Below are 20,418 nucleotides of genomic sequence, written 5' to 3' on the forward strand. Positions count from 1 at the left end.
CTCAGTTACTCAGACATGATTCCCCTTTCCCTGGAAGCCAGGACAGACTTTCTTTGGTAGCTGGAGCATAAGGACGCCTGAAATGGAGATCCTGATAGAGTCCGATGCCAGCCGTTGGGGAGCCCCCGGTGGTCCAATTTCCACAGGAGGTTGTTGGTCCAGAGCAGAGCTGGACCTACATATCAATTGCTTGGAACTGTTGGCGGGCTATTTTTCGATCCACAGCCTCTCCCTCGAGAAGTCGGACTGTTGAATCCTCTTTCCGATGGACATCTCCACAGTGAGGTATGTCAGTTTGTTAGACGGGATGAAGTCTTGCATCCTGGCGAAGATTGCAAAGGACTTTTGGCATTTTTGCCTTCAACACCGGATATAGGGAATAGCGGAAATCCTCCCAGGCCGCCACAATTTGGCAGACTTCAGAGTTTGGAGACTTCATCCGAACGTCTTTCAGTCTCTCAATCGCCACTTGATCACCTCTTTGCATCCCAACTCAACCGTCAACTGATTCAGTTTTTCAGCTGGCATCCGGATCAGGAAGCTCTAGCGACCAATGCATTTCTACAGGATTGCTCTCCGTTCCTGGGGTATGCGTTCCCTCTCTTCATGGTGAGTCCCAGGGTTTTAGCTCAGAATTTTCATCAAAGAGTGGATCTGATTCTGGTGACTCCCCTTTGAAAAGCACAGGCTTGGTTTCCAGTGATTCTGGAACTAAGTTGTTCTCCTCCAGTCCTTCTGCCAACGAGATGGAATATGCTTCTAGATCCCTTGGGCTTTCCTCATCCTCTGATTCAGTTGGAACGCCTCTCTCTGGTGGCGTGGAAGGTTTCAGGGAGAGATGAATTCTCCCAGGACTTTCACAGGAATTTACTTAGTTCATCTCTCAGGCCCGATCCTTGAGCACAAACGCTACAACTCCGCTTGGAAGCGCTGGTGTAATTGGTAAAGTGCACTGGGTGCTTATCCCTCTTCAGCAGATTGCTCTTTGATTTTGAATTTTTTTGTCTTCATTAGCCACCTTTGGCATGGCCTATAGATCAGTGAACAACTATAGGTTGCCCATTTCTGCAGGTCATGTGCCTATTGTCGGTAGGTCTGTGGGTGAACTCCCCATTGTATACAAACTCTTGCGAGGCATTCGGTTGAGTCGTTCTCCTCAACCAAGATATTCCTCTTTATGGGATGTGAATATCATTTGCGCTTTTTAGACTCTTAACCTGCGAATCGATATCTTTCCAGAAAGCAACTTTCTGCTCAGCTTACCATGCTATTGTGCTTGGTTTCTCGTAAACAGGTTTCTGATGCAATTTTACGACTCCCCAGTTCTTGGATTTAGCAGGTGGAGCGTTTTCTCCTGAAGGCGTCACTTTTTCCATTACACGGCGTACCGAGTGTAATACTAGGACGGTTTCTTACACTAGTTTTCCTGATAATGCTAAGTTATGTGTGGTACAGTGTTTAAAGGAGGAGAGTACTGCTGAATTCCGTGCTGACATGGGGAGCCAATCATTGATTTTGTTACAGAAATCTTTTCACCCGGACTCCTCAGCTACTTTGGCTAGGTGGATGCAATGGCTTTTGTCTGAAGCAGCTATTGACACCTCCAGATTTGTTTTTCCTTCTGCCAGGGGGGTGCCATGGCTTTTAAGTCCTTTTCATTGAGCTCACACCATGAGGCCATTCTCAAAGCAGCTGGCTGGTCATCTGAGTCCTATTTTAAGTCATTTTACAACAAATCTATTTTTGATGTCACTTCAGTGGTGGTTACTCAGCTTTAAACTAGCATAAGCGGAGCCTCCGGTCCTGACAGAGAATTAAAAAAAAATTGTAGCATTCACATTAAGAAAAAAAAATTTCAATTCTATTAAGGACATTGAGGAGAGGATTATCCAACCCATTTTGTTTTTTTCATTATTGCCTTGTTTTCTAATGCATGTTTTCTTATTGATTGAAATGTATTTTCTGTGATATTCTTTGTGTGTTCCTTTTTTCCCTCCCTGATGATATTAGATTAGGGTATTGAAGGTTCTATCAGATCAGTGTTTACCTAGGGCAGAAATAATAATGTAATAATGAGGACAAGTGATACTGGCGCTTCTTCCTGCGTGTTGCTGCATGCGTTTCGTTTGTCCTGCTCCATTCCAGAGTTTTCCCTTGGAGTTCAAGCTCCTGTTTTCTAGTTTGATCCTCTCGTTTTAGGATTTGAGACTGTTTTGGATTTACCCAAAGAAAGAGGAGGCTTGTATGTGTCATGATGGTTATAAAGGGCTGGTGGCTCTATGATTGGTCATGTGACATTATGATGTTTATGGGAAGAGTAGTGTTTTCAACTTTGGTTGTAATTGGCTGCTGAAAAAATAAAGCATAGAAAGAGAAGCATAATCCTAGCCCCCATGTCCTTAATGGAACTGAAAAATTCTTGCTGCGAATGCTAGAAATTATTTTATCCCCAAGCAAGGCGAGGGGTCGCCGCTGTGAGAGCTGTTACAAGTTACCATATTCTTTGTAGTAGGCCCGTAGATGCTCCTGCGGCCTACACCTCTAATCCCTCAAAGTTAGTACCACAGGTTTGAAAAGGTTACCGTAACCATGCTAGTAGGGCAGCCAGGTTTTCTGGATTTGCTGAACCTTATTTGCTTAGGGTGAAGTTGCGGGGTTACTGCATTAAGAGAAATTATGGCATGTTAGAGGCTAACATTACTGTCCCTTTGAGCTCTTGTCCCGGATGGGTTTATGATGATGCTTGGGGAACTATGTACCACAGTGATGTTTTGTTGACTTATATGTTTCTCCTCTAACCTGACTGCTCCATTTTATGTACTGTGTCATAATGTATGTCAATGTCATCCTTGCAGAAGGGAAGATACTGCATACTATTTCACTAATTGCATGATATGCCCAATATTTATGATTGTCATTTTGAACTGGTGCTGGGTACATAATATAGAACAACACTTTTTATATAATCCTTTGTGGCATCTCTTTTGTGGTGAATTTATTGTGTCAGGGGTGTGTGTTGTGCAAGTGCTTTAAACATGACCTCTAGCAGAAGTCTGACTGTTTTGTGCCAAGCTACCAGGGAGTGAGCACGGGTTATCTCTGGTGTAATTTAGTTGCCCTGACTAGAGTGGTGAGTTCTGCCTGGCTTAGGTGCCTACCCTAGCCAACCAGAAACCCCATTTCTAAATATAGAGTATAAGCACTGCTCGCCTTTTCTGCCCCACTACTTGCCTGAGACCTGCAGCACCCAAATAGAGTGAACACCGAGCTAGTCCCCAGACAGAAAAAACTCCACTGAAAATAGGAGCTGGCAGCTTATCCAAATAACTTGCCAGTCCAAAACAGAGTGGGTCCCCTTTCCCTCTGGGCCCTGGTGCATTGCACCATTATAGCTACACCCCTGATGTTCAGCCTCTTTGACTGACTCCTGATCGTTGAGCATTTAGAGTAGTGCAGCAGTTCTTATGTCCCCTTTTGCAGGAGCCATCACTGGGGAACTTTTGGGTTTAGGGTTTTACCCACTTGAAGATTTGTCGTCTTACGTTAGGTTGACTATTTGGTTTTCACCACATAAGGGCAGGTGCAGTTTGTTATTATAACAATGAAATTGTAGTTGGGGTGAATCACGAGCGAGTGATCCAACCCTCGCTGGGGAGCATAGGTGAGGGCCTGGGGTAGAAGTTAGAAGAGCTGGAGCAGGTTAAAGTGTGGATAGCTTTGTGAGGTTGCTGATTTGGATCGAGATGTGGAAGTACATGCCTGAGCTGACTATGCATGCACACCATGTGCGCTACAGTGGAAAAGCATACATCAGTGAGGATGTAACTGATGTACAAGGTCTTGATGCATATCAGAGTATTTCAATTTCATCACAGCACTTGCATTTTATTTCACTATAAACGCATACGAAGTGTGCGACATTGGGTGGGCAACACTCAGAGAAAACTTGACTGAGATATGTGCATAGGTTCATGGACTTGAGCTAGCCTACGAAACCAAGGTCATTATTTCTGTGTTTTCTCTCTAATCTTTGAAATTATGTGTTGACAAGTGCATGTTGCTATCCTACAGTATCCGTGCTGTTGTAGTCGGTGGATTCGGAACCCGCTGCTTTCACCACTTCAGTCAGCACCCAAAACACTAGCAGGCGCATCTGCATACATACCTCTCTATTTCCATCTAGATATGAAAGACTATTGGAGGATGGGGGTTACACTGGGGGGTGGGCAGACATGCTCTTGTTGTTAGTGATCTTGTCCCTCCTTTTTAGGGTCAAGCCTGCGTTGCATGTGCTCGCGTATCGCAGCGAGACGCTTTAGTTATTAGAAAAGGGCTCGGAGTCCTGTCGACATCACGTCAGTGTTTTACATTGGTTCGTGGGCTTGCCTATTAAAATCCGATTGCTTTCATTAGTCGAAGGCATGCACACATCATGCCTTTTCCGGTGGCTAGCCCTCCTCGAGCGCATCTACCAAGTACAGAAAACTTGCGAGGCTCACTGTTTTCTGTCCGGCTCGTGGACTACTTTTTCTTTATTTTACTAGCGCGATCTCGCTTGGCAGAAGTCGAGCGCTTTACACAGTTAATTGCACTTTTTCGGGTTACGTACATAAATGCACTTTTGCCGATAGGTGAAAAGTCGGGTTAGGAGTTTACAACACTATCAGCTCTAACATGAGCAAACACGAGACCCGTTGCATTGCAAATGCTTGTTTAAGGTGCAGCAGCAGTGCAGATAGAGGTAATTTCACTTCCAAACATCTAGGACCTCCTACCCCGTGCCCCAGCTTTCTTCCCTGTCCTGTTGATATACATACAAGTAAGAGGAAAGGGACAGTGGAGTTGATTCACATGTCTCTGCTAGGCCACGCCGCGGGCTTGGTGTAAGGTTTGCTGTGGTTTGATACTGTGGACTTAAGACAGTATCATGGAATTCTTTTGAGACATGCCCATAATGGAGCCACACATTTGAAAGTTAAAGAAAAACAAGATATTTTGGGTATGACCACTAAAGGGCCAAATACGCACATTTTTATCTTTTACAGATTCATGCAGTAAAAAGGTTTAAATTGAGCAAAATGGTGAGTTTTTCGTTATGTTATTTACCTTTTGACTATTTTGATGACAATTCCAGGCTAAAGCGCTCATTATTAGTAGTTAGTACTTCGTTAGGCTTTAATTAGCCACTAAGAACATTTAAGATTAGCGCTACTCGATTGATAACGCCACAAGATGCGCTAACGCTGCAAGTAGTGAGGCTAAAGCTGAGTCTGTGATACTGTCTAGTGCCACTGAGCCCCCTTGAGTGAACCCATCCTAGGGATGGAAAATGCAAAGGGGCCAAAGCCATTTTTATTTCTGGACTATCTTTCTGAATGCTGAAATACAGAAACAATGTGGTTATTCAATGGTTTATTCTACGACTTAGTCACATTTTTATAATAAAAAACAATAACCTTAAAACATAAATCAGAAATACGGTGTCAAACGTTGCACTTGCTCACAAAACACCTTAAAACAAATCAGAAACGGTGACAAGATGGACTGAATTTATTTGTTTATTTGTCCAGAATGGAGCGGGAATAATTCAGAGCACCCAAATAAAATACAGAAAAGTCAAGTGCTAAAATGCTACCACTATAAATCTACAATATTCTTGGAGTTCCAGAAACATCTATTAACAAACATCAAATTAGCGCTATCGGAAGCAGAATGAAAGTAAGTAGGAAGTCTCAAAAGGAGATTCGAACTAGACTATTCCAGAGATGCATGTGTACTGACCTAGGCACGTTGTTCCACGATGCTTAAGCATGAAGACAAATCCCAAAACATGAGATGACGTCATTGGCTTCACAAGACGACTAAAACAGGGGAAACTCTAAAATGGGGGGACGCAATGCGGTCGCTAGACTGACTATAGGCAAACGTTCATCCTGAGCGGTTGACAGATTCCCTTCACGGTAGGACGGCAATTGAAAGGACGGCAACAAAATAAAATCTGCACACATTTTAGCAAATGGGGTCACAGAGTGGAAATCTAAAAAGGTTAAAAACCTCAATCGGAGAGGGGACACGGCTGCAGGGAAAATAACATGATATTAGTCAGCCCCTGAAACACACTTTTTCTATAATAAATATTTCTTTTACCATCCTTATGGTTGTGAAATTACATTATAAATAACCCGTAGGAAGGCTTGAATGTTGGCTTTGGCATACTGCACAAGGGAAAACACAGATACAGCTAAACACTGCCCCAGAATACAGGTGCTGTGATACATAAAACTGGTTTTTGTAATGTTAGAAGCAAACACGTCACAATCAACTCTATGCTCAATTTTGCCATTTAAAATTGGAAATCACAGTGCAGGTATCCACAAAGTACACTGGCCAATCCTGAAGAAATTCTTACATTGCAAAGACCATTTTTCAAATCTGCAGCTCACGAAAGGTGCTACTGTAAATATCTAACAACTTTTTAAACAGTAAAATTACTAAATATGAGCATATATCGTAATTAGTATGAATACAAGTTAAATTGGCTGTTGAGCACTTTCTTGTTTACTGGGTATATTTAAAAATGGGGGGTAACATTTATATTAAGACTGAATAGGTGGGCGTGGAACAATACCTCACGTTTTTCTTCAGCCTTTATATTTCTTTTAGAAAATACTTTACAAATATTAGAGGTTATTTTATGACAAAATAGTATTTGAGTCTCAACTGCCATTCTAGGGACTTATCCTTTGGAGTGTTAGAAACAAAAATACGATAATGTACTGGATAATTGCTTGCTTGACTAACTGGTAAGCTTTTTCAGAAGCATACCAACAGTCAGTCCCCGGAGCCTCAGCTCCTGCCACATTAATGAATGTCCAAGGTAAGAGCCTGCGGGTGTTTTTTTTCTTCTTCTTTACAAGTCAAGAGGTATAAGGGTCAAATGAAGGCTGATGTAAGTGCAATTTTGACATCTCACTGCATTTTCATTTAAAATCCTGGAGGTGTAGATAACTTTTTAACCTTCTAAATCCATAAAATTAGTATCATTGAGTTGAGTAATAGTTATCTATTATTTTTAAATGCCCCTCCAAACAAAATCTACATTTGATGCTGGCCAAAGAATGCTACATGTCGAAAAGCTTTGCTCATAACTTATTTAGAATAACATGCACCCAGCCGTTCTATATCAGTTCTCAATTCTGGGTTTGTCTTTTTGAAGTAAGAACGAGTGCAAAATAAAACATTAAAAAAGGTAAATATTCTAATCACTTCTCATATATTGAGTTTTTTAAATGTGTGTAATCAAATCAGAAATAAAAACGACACCAATTACATACATTTAATTTCACCTATGCATTATGATGCTTGGCTCTTAACTAGGTCACATTAGAAGGGACAATAGGGCCTCACTTGGTGCCCTTGCAGTACTGTCAAATACTAAATTATACAGTTGTCAAAAAGTAATTAACTTGGAAAGAATATTTAAAACATAATAGTAAGCAAGATAAATAATAAGAACTGCTCATTGATGGAGCTTACTAAGACATAAGGATGTACGTGATTTGTTTACAGCATGATGGATGGAACCAAAACTTTGGCTAAACAAAATCGTAATTTATCAAGGATAAAACTAATTCTCTTCTGAAATTATTCATTTAGGAATGTTACTTAGAAAAACGAGTTTTAAAGCCCCTATTGGACTCTTTATTCACTGTTTAAGAAATATACTTTAAAATATGCAAATATGTATTATTGTTACAATTTAAAAAAAGAGGCATCGGCCCAGGAGTCCATTAATATTTGTTTGGATTGGTCACAATAAATATGTGTACATTTTTGAGACAATTTATGGTGATAAATCCAGAAATGTTGACAACGCATTAACTAAATTTGAGGTTTCATAATGATTTCACAGCCATATGGGTGGAAGAATGTGGGTAAAAAATATATATAATGAGAACCAAACCAGACAGTTCTCCTTCAATTAAAGAGCCCCAGGACGTTTTATGTATCAAAATCTTGAAAACATGTTAAGAACACTCCCTTGAGTTCTGAACGGCATTTAAAAAGTTACAAAGTTTGCTTAAAAAAAACCTGGTGTCAAGTGAACTCGACTCCTGCACAAAAGAGTAAAAAAATATGTTTCAATCATGATCAGAATTCATCTGTATATGTATCTAAAAGGTGTAGGTAGACGAGAGGAATCTCTATATGATAATTTTTACATTCCTAGGAATTCCCCATACTGCGGAATTTACATTCTTAAGAAACTTAGTACTGCAGATCTGCAGAAATTACATTCTTAACAATCGCCTGTACTGTGGACTTTCATTAAGAATTCCCTGAACTGCGATGTTAGTACTGCAGACTTTACAATCTCAATCCAGTGTACTGTGGACTTTTGAATTAGGGATCCCCTGTACCGTGGATTTGACATTCTTAAGAAACGATGTACTACAGATTTTACATTCTTAGGAATTACATTCTTTGAAAGGTTTTACATTCCTGATAAACAAGTCATGTCACTCTACATGGATGGGAACAGTTACTGTACAGAATGAATGGTGTGTTGCACCGCTCTGCAACAATAACAAAAAACAGACAAGAGACTTGTCAACTCGTCTACCGATGGCGAGAATAAAGGCATGAAAGCTGCAAGACAGCTGGTTTATAAAAAAGAGGTGCGCTACCAAACGCTCGGGGAAAAAGGGGAGAAGACAGGGAATGGAGAGTTGCAGACAAGGGACAGTAATGAGGCTTCAGCACTGTGACATGCTGCGGATGGTTTTGTGTTCCTTGATAGTCTTTTCCCACTCCTTCCCGTTGATTGGCTCCATCTCAATGCTCCGGGCAGAACCTTCATCCAGGCAGTGTGGGGCAATACCTGAAAGTAGTGAAAAAAAAGGTATGTTTGCTTTTGATGTAAGGATATTTTTCACTTCCAAATACACTATCATTTTTATCATATGTCAGCTTTGGTTAACTACCCCAAACTTTACAGCCCTCTCAGTTGTTCAAGATGACACTTGCCTTTAATTTGCGCTAAACAATGAATCAATTCACAATAAACACTGGGTTTTCTTCAAAAAGTGCACCGTGATCTCTCTGAAAGAAGTGGGTCTCATCTTCTCTTCAGAGCTTGAGTGTTTTGTAGGAGTATGAACTTCCCCTTCTGGCCGCTGCGCCAGACCATGTCAACTACTAGGCCGACCCAAGGACTGAACAGCGTGTTTGTTTCTTGGCAAATAATCATGCAGACTCTTTCATGTGCCTAGGCACCTCAGTGCAGGCCAAGGAGATCTGATTGAGATAAAGGAGAAAAGGGTGCAAATGACTTCATTCCCTTTTTTGCATCATACGACATCCAAGTTATACCATAGCCTTATCCACTGTAATATATTTTATACTCCTTTGCGCCTCTTTCTCCACAATCGTTGAACCATTCAGCACCAAGGGAGACAACATCATTTTTTTTAAAACAGCAAGAAAAACACTTCAGACTGAAAGACAAAGTTGTTGAAAGCAAGTTCAAGATCCAACTCGCTCATGATCTTATCATTCAACAGCTCAATCAATTTTTCTCTACTATACCGAAAGGGTACAAACAGGATAGGGGGATGGATCATCTGGAGGAAGGTGGACTAAGCACTGTCAAGAGGAATGTGGTTGTGCGATAGGATACAGGTAGATGAGATTAAGGGAAAAATGTTTTCAGGGAAGAAAAAAAGTTATTTGCCATCCGTATATTTTTTTTCTGATGGAGTATGTTATCTTTCTGCAGATTCTTTAAGTGAAGATCACCAACGCCAAGACTGGAGATGTAAGCATTTCTTTACAGCAATATCTCTCTACCAGTGCAGGTAATGCAAGACTGCTTCACCACAGATCTGCAAAGCTCAAAGAGTGGCAGCTCAATAGATCGTATAATACATTACATGCCCGAGTGATACATTTCTGTTATGTTTTTCTTCCATGCTATACTAACAATCGGATGAGGACCCAGAACTCAATTCAATACTATCCATTTGCAAGTGGGTAGGCAGGAGTTACTAAAAGAATCTGAAAGGAAATGGGTGTCCACCAGAAAGACCCTTAACAAAAGTATGGAAGATGGCCTTCTAATTGAGGATGCTTCCCACATCTCACTTATGGTAACTGTCCCCAAAGTAGTAACCCAGAGAGGAAGCACCAGAATCACGCCAGGAAGCTTTGGATCACAGCCTTGCCAAACTGGAATCCTCATTCAAGTGAGCATGTAAACAATAATGCTTGGTTAAAGAACACAACGAGGACAAGGAGGTAGTCCTACAAATCGTCACAACTGGAACACAACTTGCCTCCTTCACTTTAGGAAAACGATCTCTAAACTCTAGCAGAATGGCCTTTCGAATCAACTGATAACATTTTCAGCACAGAGGAAATCCATATTGACAAAATGTATTTCCCAAGAGTTATGTCTTGCACCCTGAAAACCTACAGAGAGGTTGTCCTTCACCCTGAAATGTTTGGTCCAAAACACAGCCCACAGGACTTTTGTTGAAGCAAGTCTATACAGCCTTTCTTCCTCCTCTGGCAAATGAGAAGGATGAAAAGCAGGCAAAGGCACCACCTGAGGGAGAATACATTCTAAAAAAACACTTTGGGCACAAAATAACGTTCAATTCTAAACGTATCCCCCTTTAAAAAAGGTGGCGACATCTCTAATTCACTGACTCTCATAGTTCAAGTAATAGCAACCAAAAATCCAGTTTTTAAATTTCAAGTCACAAGAATAAAGGGGCTCAGGCAGCGCCCCATCATGGAAGTAAGAACCAAATTTTAATACCTTTTAGGAAATACAAAAAGATACTGGAAAGGAGCTTATTTTGTAGGTCCTTTAAAAATCGTAAAACTACTGACTGCTGTTATCAGAGAACATATAGTAACTAAACTGGAGGTCTTTTTTTCAGCTAGTGAGACAGCAAATAGCACTAGATGCATGACCTCGGATTTTAAGCGAGGGGGGGGGGGGGGGGTTTAAACACTACTCAGCAAGGCACACCTAAGGCTTGAATACACTGCTCTACTGGTCAACATCCTTGCTGCCAACATGTCCATCATTTCATCTAGAAGAGCTGAACTAAAGAGAGCTAATCTCTCAAAATCCAAAGAGGATGGTGTATGATTGTACTTTCAGATGCAGAACCTGTCAGTCCTCCCTCATCGGACAATGCTGCATCTCCAACAGGTCCCGTCTACATTCCATGCAGTGTGTGCGTGCATCAGCCGTGAAAAGTGTGTGAAAGTGGCATGTGGTTTATGTTTGTAATATTATATGTAAATTGCATGATTCATTTATTTGATCTCTCTCCCCTCTCTAAACAATAGGCATTAACATATACTCCAATGACAGGCAAGTAAGCCTGTGTGTCTTTATGTTGTTCATCTAGTCTTGTCTTAAAGAGAGCCCTGACTGGTAGGACTAGGGCTATAGAGCATGATGACGAATAGAAAGTGGGGTACTAGTATTAGTTCTGACGAGAACCCCGAACCCTGAGTGGTCTACAGAATGAGGGCTGAAGCATATGAACAGTATTTAGGGTGTAGGGACATTATACCCAATCCATAACACCCACAGCAAGGAGCAGCTTAAAAGTAGGGGATACCAGGGTGCGCCCTGGGTAATTTAATCTTACAACAGCTAGACCCTCATCGGAGGAAATATTTTAAGTGCTGCACTGCCAGCCAACAGCACTATTTCAGTACTGCCCATAGAAAAGAATATGGCAAGTCTCATAAATACAATCATCGATTTCAGCCTTGTAACAACGCTTTTCATATTTATTGTGTTATTTTTGATTTGGGATTTGGTTAAATTGTGTTCTTGTTTCCCTCATGCCGTTACTTTAGGTGTACAGTAACCTTTAAATGCAAGTAAGGGAGTGTGTGATTATATCCATACAGTCCTTATGTTGCTTGCCTTAGTAAGCAATGTGTTTTGTATTTAAGATACTCTTATATAGGCAGTTCTGACATCGCTGTTGGTGCAGCATTCAAACATTGGAAGGAGTTATACGCATTTTACACAGCAAACTGACGGGGACCACCCTTATATGATTTGTAAGCCCTCCTTTATTGACAGCTTTTTTACAAACTTAATATTGGGGGATATGTCCGAACAGTATGATGTTATTTACAGCAATTCTTTCCGACAGATGTGTGCATATGGATTACTCTTTTGCTGGCCACAGCACAATTATCAGACTGTGTACCGAATGAAGGTGATTTATTGTTAGCCCTAATTTCAATACTTTATTGGTTTGTTCTTGTGCACATTTTAGGACTTGTGTGTTTCACTTTTTATTTTTACTTAGTTTTCAATAATATATTTTTAGTATTTTGCCTGGCATGGGCCTTTCGTCAAGGTGTGTGGTTCTATCTGGTTTATACTGAGTCAGGTGATACTGGTGATGGTAGTGTACTGTTTATCTTTCTTTCACCTTATGTTGGATTTTTTTCCCTCTTTTTAACGTAATTGGGAGTTTTGTTATGGATGATCATATATTGGTTTTATTGTTTGTGTTTCTTCAGCCCTGCGGAAGCCTAGACGATGAAACACGTGTTGGCTGTGCATTTGGATCAGACACCACAAGGGGAAGGATTGATGTATTTTCTGTGCATTTTCCATAATCTGGCTGAACCATATTTATTGTGAACTTGTTTGTTCAGTTTTATTTTTGCAATATTATTATTGATCTCTAGATTTTAAACTGAGTTGTGTGTCCACAATTAACAATGAATTAACATTAGTTGCAATACAATAAACTTGTAATACTTTTTTGTAACTTTGTTTGATTTGCCTATTTGGAGTGCTCCAGATTAATATAAAATGCTCCCTGAAATAGGGGCGAGCCCATCCTGGTATAGGGACGAGGATGTGACCCAATGAGGAAACAAGACACCAACTGGTGTGAAGGTCACAAATAAAACCTGATATGGGTTGAGATATAAAACTTTGCACAGGTGTTCTACATCGCTATCTGTGTTTGCTGACCAATTATCCCTCGAGAGGAAACATTTTAACATCACTATCTTGAAGTCCAACAGACTGATTTGACAACTGCCTCCTGATGTAACCATTTTGCATTTTTGTATGCACCCTTAGTTACCGCATCACCAGAGGCCATCAAGGCCTTAATGACTGACCCATCAGCAAATTGCCAGAACAAAACACCCAATGAAGGTTGGTTTTCCCCAGCAGAGCAACCAGATCCTTCATGTGACCATAAAAAATATTCCAATGATCTCAAAGAAACCACTACAAGGTCCACATCTTAAAACAAAAATACGAAATCTGAAACATACGCTTGACCATCAGACCTAATGTATTGAGATTCTACTACAGGAATAGGCATGACCTCTTCTCATTCTCAGAAAACCCAACAGAACTCTCTGACCCGATCAAGAAACAGAGAAGGACCCTTAGTTTTCACCAACCGGTCTTCTAAACAAGGTCTGAGCAGAAACCTCTGATGGTGCTACCATTAAAGGCAACACTTCGTAAACAACCATGTTGCTAAAGAAAGACCAGAAGGAAGACCTTCTAGTCTGATAATTTCAAATCATAAAGGATCGAGAGGTTTTGCAGCAATTGGCTCTGCTGAGGAAGAAGAAGACGGGCGTCACTGCTCCTCTTCCTAAGGAACAACCTTTCGTATAGCATAAAGAAAAGCCAGGAAGAGAACTAATGAAACTGTTGGACCTGCTTTCCAATTTTGTGCTTGGAACCTAGAATTTTCTATATGGTTGCTTGAAACATGTCCGAGAGAAACCAAAGCCAGAGTCTTAGCTATTGTCCTGCTCTACTTCAGTCACTTTAGACAGTGGCCTGCACTGTATCTATCAGGTTGTCAACTGTGGAGCCTCGTGGATCTGCAGTGAAGAGGTCTTGTTCCACCTAGCGCCAATGTCTTGGCTCCTGGAAGGTTCACAGGAACAAGCTGGGGAAGGAGTAGGCAATTTATAATTGGGAAAACATGCAGAGGGACTAGGTGGCCAACGTGGGGATGCAGGAAGTGGCGGGAATGGAAGCAAGAAGCTGCTCAATATTGTCTGCACAATGAAACATAGATATAAAAGGACACACAGTACTGTACTTCAAATCTTCTGTCTTGCACTGAAACAAGAGGCAAAAAGTCACTATAGTGAGTTACTTGTACTCACTCCTATGTCTTGGTCCTCATCCTTCAGCCTATTAGCTAGAAAGTCTAATAGGGCGAGGCAATTGTTAAACTCCCAACACAGTTTAAAGTGAACGTTTTCCCCCTAATGGGCTCAACAATCTGCAAGCCTACTAGAGGTGCTACACTTTTATACAAGTATGTGCAGCCAAAATGTACCAGCCTCACACGGAGATGATAGCGACTGCCCCTTGGCACCACACTACAAGATTATCAGTAGTGGTGCTCGTACCCCATAGTTCAAGGATACATTAGATTTCACCTGCAATGATGTGGGGAGGCTTCCAAAAAGCCCTCCTATGATACTTATTATAGGTGCAGCAGGTAACAAATCATTTTGTGCACTTTGGCCTATGTGGTCTGTTTATGAAAGGCATTCCAGTAATGGACAAACCTTTCCCATTATCTTGCATTGCCCGTGTAGCAGAAGTAGAAGTAGCTTCTAACTTCTTTAACAATGTGCTTACATTCCCAGGAATGCTACAAGTAGCCAAATTCTAGGATTTCAAGGGCCAAATTGCCAGATTCAGTGCCTTCAGGTTGGAGTATGGCAGCTGCTCTTGGTGCTGTATATGAACTGGACGCACTGGACATCTCGTAAGGATCGACAGACATTTCCAAGAGTACAGAGTTATCGTGCGAAAATGTGAACTAGAAGGATGAGTCCTATTGCTGTATCTGCATCTTCCTCACCAATATGGAATGAGTGGTACTTGGAGAAAAAGAAAAAGTAAATATCCACTTGATCTAGGGACATCTGTCACGCTAGGCACTCCTGCCGAGGATGCATGCACAAGCAGGCGTACCGCACCAGTGCAATGCAAGATGCCATAATCCCCCCAACAATTCTATTACTAGTCTGCCACAGGACACGATGTCCAGTAAGGCAGAAACAGCTTTTGAAATGCCATCACGCTCTCTTTTTGCGAGAAGTCTTAATTATCACTGAATTAAGTATGGCTCCCATGAACAGTTGCGTTTGTTGGGGCAAAAAGAGATTGTTTTGAAATCCACTGTGAACCCAGATGTGTGGAGAAGTGTGTCTTGCTGAGTGTGAGTGAGGCATTGCCCTCCACTGTTGCTCTGAAGGAGCGAGAGATCCATGTATGGAAAGACAACCTTACAAATTGGCATGGAGCTTGGCCCATGGGATGTGGCAGTAGGGATCCTGGAGGGCGAGGGTCACCGTGTGGTTTCAGACACAGAGCAGTGACGTCTTGAAGTTGTTTTCTTTAAGTGTTCTGGCAGGATGTACTGAACGAGCAGTTGGAGTTCGAGTACTGACTGCGACATTCGGTCTTTCTTGGGATTAGAAAGCACAAGGTATACATAGCTAGGGTTGATAGCCCATGTCTGAAATAGTGTCTGCACTTCTTCTAGCAGCAGCCGTAGGTGATGTGGACTGGTGCTGTGCTGGCCTATTGGTAGGTGTGAAGTGAAATTCCAACAAGTACCTTTGGTTATCAATCAAGAGCACCAACTGTTCTGAGCTTACTTCTTTTTATTGGGAAGGTACATCCTTCTGCATCCTCCTGACATGTGTTGAATGGTCAGGGAATGTCTAGAAGATCATTGTTTAGCGCCCTTGGTTTGGGTGGCTCTAGTCTTACTGTAGCTGCTGTCCCAGAAGCCTCCTCCGGAATATGTCTGGTAATAGGGTCTTAGTGGTTGCTGCAGCTCTTGGTTGTAGGTGACAAAACCATGACTTGGATAGTTTGTTTTGGAGAACCCACATGTCTTTTGTCATCCTTTATCTTTTCCAACATGAAGTCAACTTGGGGCCCAAAGAGGTGTTCACTGTCAAAGGGCAAGCTGATGAGGTGCTGTTGCACCTCTAGCTGGAGCCAGATGCTCTGAGCCAGGCGTGGCACAGAGTGAAATGTTTGGGCAGTATCAGTGGTGCTGAGGGCATACCTGAAAATTAACTTAGGAATTATCTTGCCTCATTGACAATTTCTTCCTACGCTTTTTATGAACATTCGGAAGGTGCTTGACAACTTTCTCCATTTCATCGTCACCTGCATGAATGCCATTTTTTGTGCTGTAAGAATGACAAGGGAATTGGGTTAAATGTCTGCAAATAAAGATAGGGTCTTGCGAAGTGGCTTAGTATTTTTCTTCTTCACCAAGGTGTGTCCAACCGTGCTTTCCTTGGATCTTTGAAGCTCTCCATGACACACCTGTGCATCACTAAGAACTGTAGGAGAGTCTTTGTTTTATTGAAGACCTTGATGAGGAAGGAATCCTCTTCCACTATAAAGGTATAAGTGCATAAGAGGTGGTTGAGTCGTCGGTTGGGATGGTTTGACTGATTAAGTCTCCAAAGATGGGTCATCCGGAGAGTTCACATTATAATTATGCCAAGGGTTGGCTCCATCGTCCATGAGCATTGGGTCCTCAAAGAAGTCTGGCTGTTTTACAGGGGGGCCCTGGTTTGAGTTTATATGAATAGACTGGGCCTCTGGTGACGAATGTGCATGATCATTCCCTCTGCTTCTTTTGTATTAGGTAAACCACAAGCTCCTCTGAAATGGCCTCTTCAAAGGCAGAGCACATTTTTTGCTGTTGTGTGCTTAGCCTGTTGTAGGAAGCGGTGCTAGGATATAGCTGTCGATTGGGTCTATCACAAAAGAAAAGCATGTCTTTAACTTTGTGCAGAAATATACCTAGGACTAAAAACAGTCCTAGGGTTCCACACACACTAAGGGTCTTTCCTACGTGTTTCAACCTCAAGTGGTCCCTCTGCTGCAGACCACGGAATGGCACCAAGAGAGAGATGCCTTTACCCCAGAACTTCAATGAGGCCTCAACATTCTGCACCTCCCTCTGTTCCTGAAGCACCTCAAACCTGGAAGGCACCTTCGGAGACTCCCCAGCTCCAGAGGCAAAGCCTCAAAGCTGCGATCCTCTGAGCCAGTCTCTGAACAGAAATCGACACCAAAGCCAGCATGGAAACAAGACTTCAGCTCGAATCCAAGTGACACTCTCTCTGCCAAAGACAAAGGGGAGTAGCCCGACATAAGGCATAAGTGGCGCCAGTTCATGGGTGACCTCTTTTAGCCTGCTTGGCCCTTAAGCTAACAAACGTTTGTACTATAGCAGTTCTTGTTTTGCGTTTCTTACTGTAAATCGAGGCTTAGTAGTCCCACTATACAAAGTGATTTGACTGGCTTGGGCTAGACTCTGGTTTTGCACATGAGGGCCCCTTGATGAATGCAGAAGTTATGGCACTAGGATAGCCTGGGTTGATGATTTGGTCTATAGCTTCTGCATAGCTGAGCGCTATTGATATAGTCTTCAGTAATGAACCTGCCACGTTTTGTCCTGTGTTAATTGCTAATTCGACCTCTTTTAAAAGTTAATAGCCTCTTGTAATTTTTTTTAACACTCCTCCCAGATAGAAAATGTCGGTCTGCTTTCTACCTACTTGTTCAATGGTTCCTTTGAACACTACACAAATAATCACCCTGCTAAATAGGCCCGAATATTAGTTAAAGTGCATTAATCCAGCCACTGCACTCTTGCAAGTCTAAAATTAAGATCAGGAAAAACTGTGTATGGATTGGGTTGGATCTACAAGTAAATTTCACTGCGGGTAGTGTTGTTTCATTATAATTTACAACCTGAATCATATTCCTTGATCTGTACCTACCATATCCATCTGGATTGGAGCGAGGTGTGTAGAAACTCTGGACTCCACAAGTCTTACAAAATGTGTGTCGGGCTCGATGAGTGTTGAATGTGTATGTTGTTAAGTTGTCAGCACCCTAGAAAAATAAAAAAATAATCGTCAATCACAAAAATGTCAGCACCGTACAGCAATTATCTTATGCAAAATAATTCCCTACAAAATGTAGAAATCATCAACACAGACTTGTGGATTTACTTGAATAGGCTCCATATTTCTAGTAAAATACAATGGATCACGCAGGAGCAAATGAAAAGCTCGCTTAATCGACCGCTATATTACAATGGTAAGAAATCTGGTGAGACTAACCATGGAGTTTAACAGGATCCCTCTGAAGGAGAAACTCGGTGTTACAAAAAACAACCTCAGTTCTTGCTATGAAACAAACCCATTTCCAAAACCTGCGATGTAGCTGCGAGGGGGGAACATAAGTTCACTTAGCTCTCAGATCGATATGAAATTAAGATCCAAAGTTACTCAGAAATAAAGGAGACTCAGGTTTGAATTGTGTTGCGTGCACCTTCAGAGTACTCCCAAGAAATGGAAGAAGAAGAGATGTAGAGTGGGGAAGGGAGGAGAACTAAAAGGTTTGCGAGCAGCATAGGCTACCAGGAGGATGCCAGAAAGATCTGCTAGGAGAGAGAATGCTCTTAGAACCACGGGTATCATCCTCACTCAACTCTAATGGGAAATAGGACACGATTTACCACTTTTAAATCATGGGCATAAAAAGTCATGACCATTAGAATATTTCTACACATTTAATGGGTCTCAGAACACTTGTCAGCAGGGCACGGTATATCTAGTATAGCTCCCAAACTATAACCATGCAATGTCTATGTAAATGATTTTTTTAAAGCGTTTTCCATAAAATGACAGCAGTAAAAATAAACGTATTAAACACGTTTTTTATAGCAACTTTATTAATGACCGTATACATGCACATATTACTACAGTGCAAAGGTCAAATTAAAGGTTACCAAAAGACAGGGAAACTGAGTGAGGAAACACTGTTTACTGCCTCACAGATTTCAGGTTACAGCAACGCTGAAAATGGAAACAACTCTTATAAAAGCAAACAGGTTTTCTAGGTGATTTAACGTCAAAGCACGAATTTAACCCCTCACATCCTGGTTTGGTTTAGCAGCTTTAAAAAAAAGAATGTAAGAAAACACGTCAAGGAACAAACCCTCTATACAGATGTGCACAGCGTAATATGCTAATTATTACCATTATTCAAGGAAGGGGAGAGGCGTTTTAACCCATTTTATGCCTTGCCTCTTGTGAGCATGGTGCTCCTTCTACTCGGCAATGGTAATAAATAGCATATTTCACTTTTTGCATCTTCATATATACTAAGAAACAGCAAATTAAACAATGCACCTCTGTGTGTGTGTTTTTGTGTATATATATATACACATACACACACAATGTATGTAACACACATATAAGTATATAAATAGATGTGCAGCGCGTAATATGCTGTTGCCATTGTTAAGTGAGAGGAGGGGGTCACGTCAGGAGAGGCCGGTTACACCCTTCTGTGGTAATGTGACATATGCCCTGTAGTGATGATAAATGTGGTGATTCGGTTAAACAGTATATGTATTTCTAAGAATCTGTGTTATTGCGTTGCATTTATTTACTCTGCCACAGCATACTTAAATATCCACTCACAGAAAGAAGGTGGCACTCCACGCAGCTGTCTATTTAAACGATTCCTTTAACAAATAAACACTAACGACACGTTTTGAGTAAAGAGAGTCCAGAAGCACTAGCTCCTTCGTACATTTGGTTGAGGCCATTAAATGATACGAAAAGTCAATTTCTGCAAATAAATGGTTCCCTTTTTAAAGAATGTGTATCATATTTAACAGAGATTTGCCCCTCCCGTTTCTTGCTTTCTATTTAGGTGCACATTGGCCACGGTAGTTGGAAGGTATTTGGAGGCATGGCATGATGGGTGGATACAAACTCTCCATGTTCGTTTTTGCTCTCTAATAACAGTAAACATGGGTGGGCATATTAACATCAAAATTAGCACTAAGATGCAACTCGGAAGAAAATATAAATGTTTTCTTTTTAAAATCTACTCAGTAGGAGTTAGTACAGAAAGATTTGCATATACCATTCGAATCTCCAAACAAGTGCAGAGAATACATTTTCAAACTAAATATCAAATATGGTTGGTGAAAAAGGAATGTGCTGTGGGTGAATCAAGACTCGTAGAGAACCATCTCAGGCGCAGCCATGCCTGAACATTTTCCTCTTCCTGTGGCAGTCGTTTATAATTCCTTGAGGTGTAATAAGTATGTTAAGTGGCTCTTTCAATGCCAAACGTATACCATTGGGGTCGTTGCACTTTATTAATTGCTGATAATCTAACATTATGAGATGCTATTTTAGAGACTTTTTTAAAACATATTTTTATTGCATTTTTAGGATAGACATACACAACACGTTATTCATCAGTATTCTAGACGCTCTTTCATTCGTTTTGGAGATTCTTCACGT

The 20,418-nt window shown here is 41.2% G+C and overlaps 1 protein-coding gene across 1 annotated transcript in view; it reads right to left on the reverse strand.

Moving 5' to 3' along the window:
* Positions 1-5,545: 5,545 nt before the first annotated feature.
* CENPV (centromere protein V) overlaps positions 5,546-20,418 on the reverse strand; it is a 28,872-nt gene continuing 13,999 nt past the window's right edge. The window contains exons 4-5 of the mRNA XM_069226326.1: positions 17,869-17,983; positions 5,546-8,881 (exon numbers count right to left, since the gene is read on the reverse strand). Of these exons, the coding sequence (XP_069082427.1) occupies positions 8,757-8,881; positions 17,869-17,983 (240 nt within the window). The 3' untranslated portion in view covers positions 5,546-8,756. The remainder of the gene's footprint in view (positions 8,882-17,868; positions 17,984-20,418) is intronic.

Source organism: Pleurodeles waltl, chromosome 3_1 (genome assembly GCF_031143425.1).
Source record: "Pleurodeles waltl isolate 20211129_DDA chromosome 3_1, aPleWal1.hap1.20221129, whole genome shotgun sequence".
In the NCBI taxonomy this organism is placed as follows: domain Eukaryota; kingdom Metazoa; phylum Chordata; class Amphibia; order Caudata; family Salamandridae; genus Pleurodeles; species Pleurodeles waltl.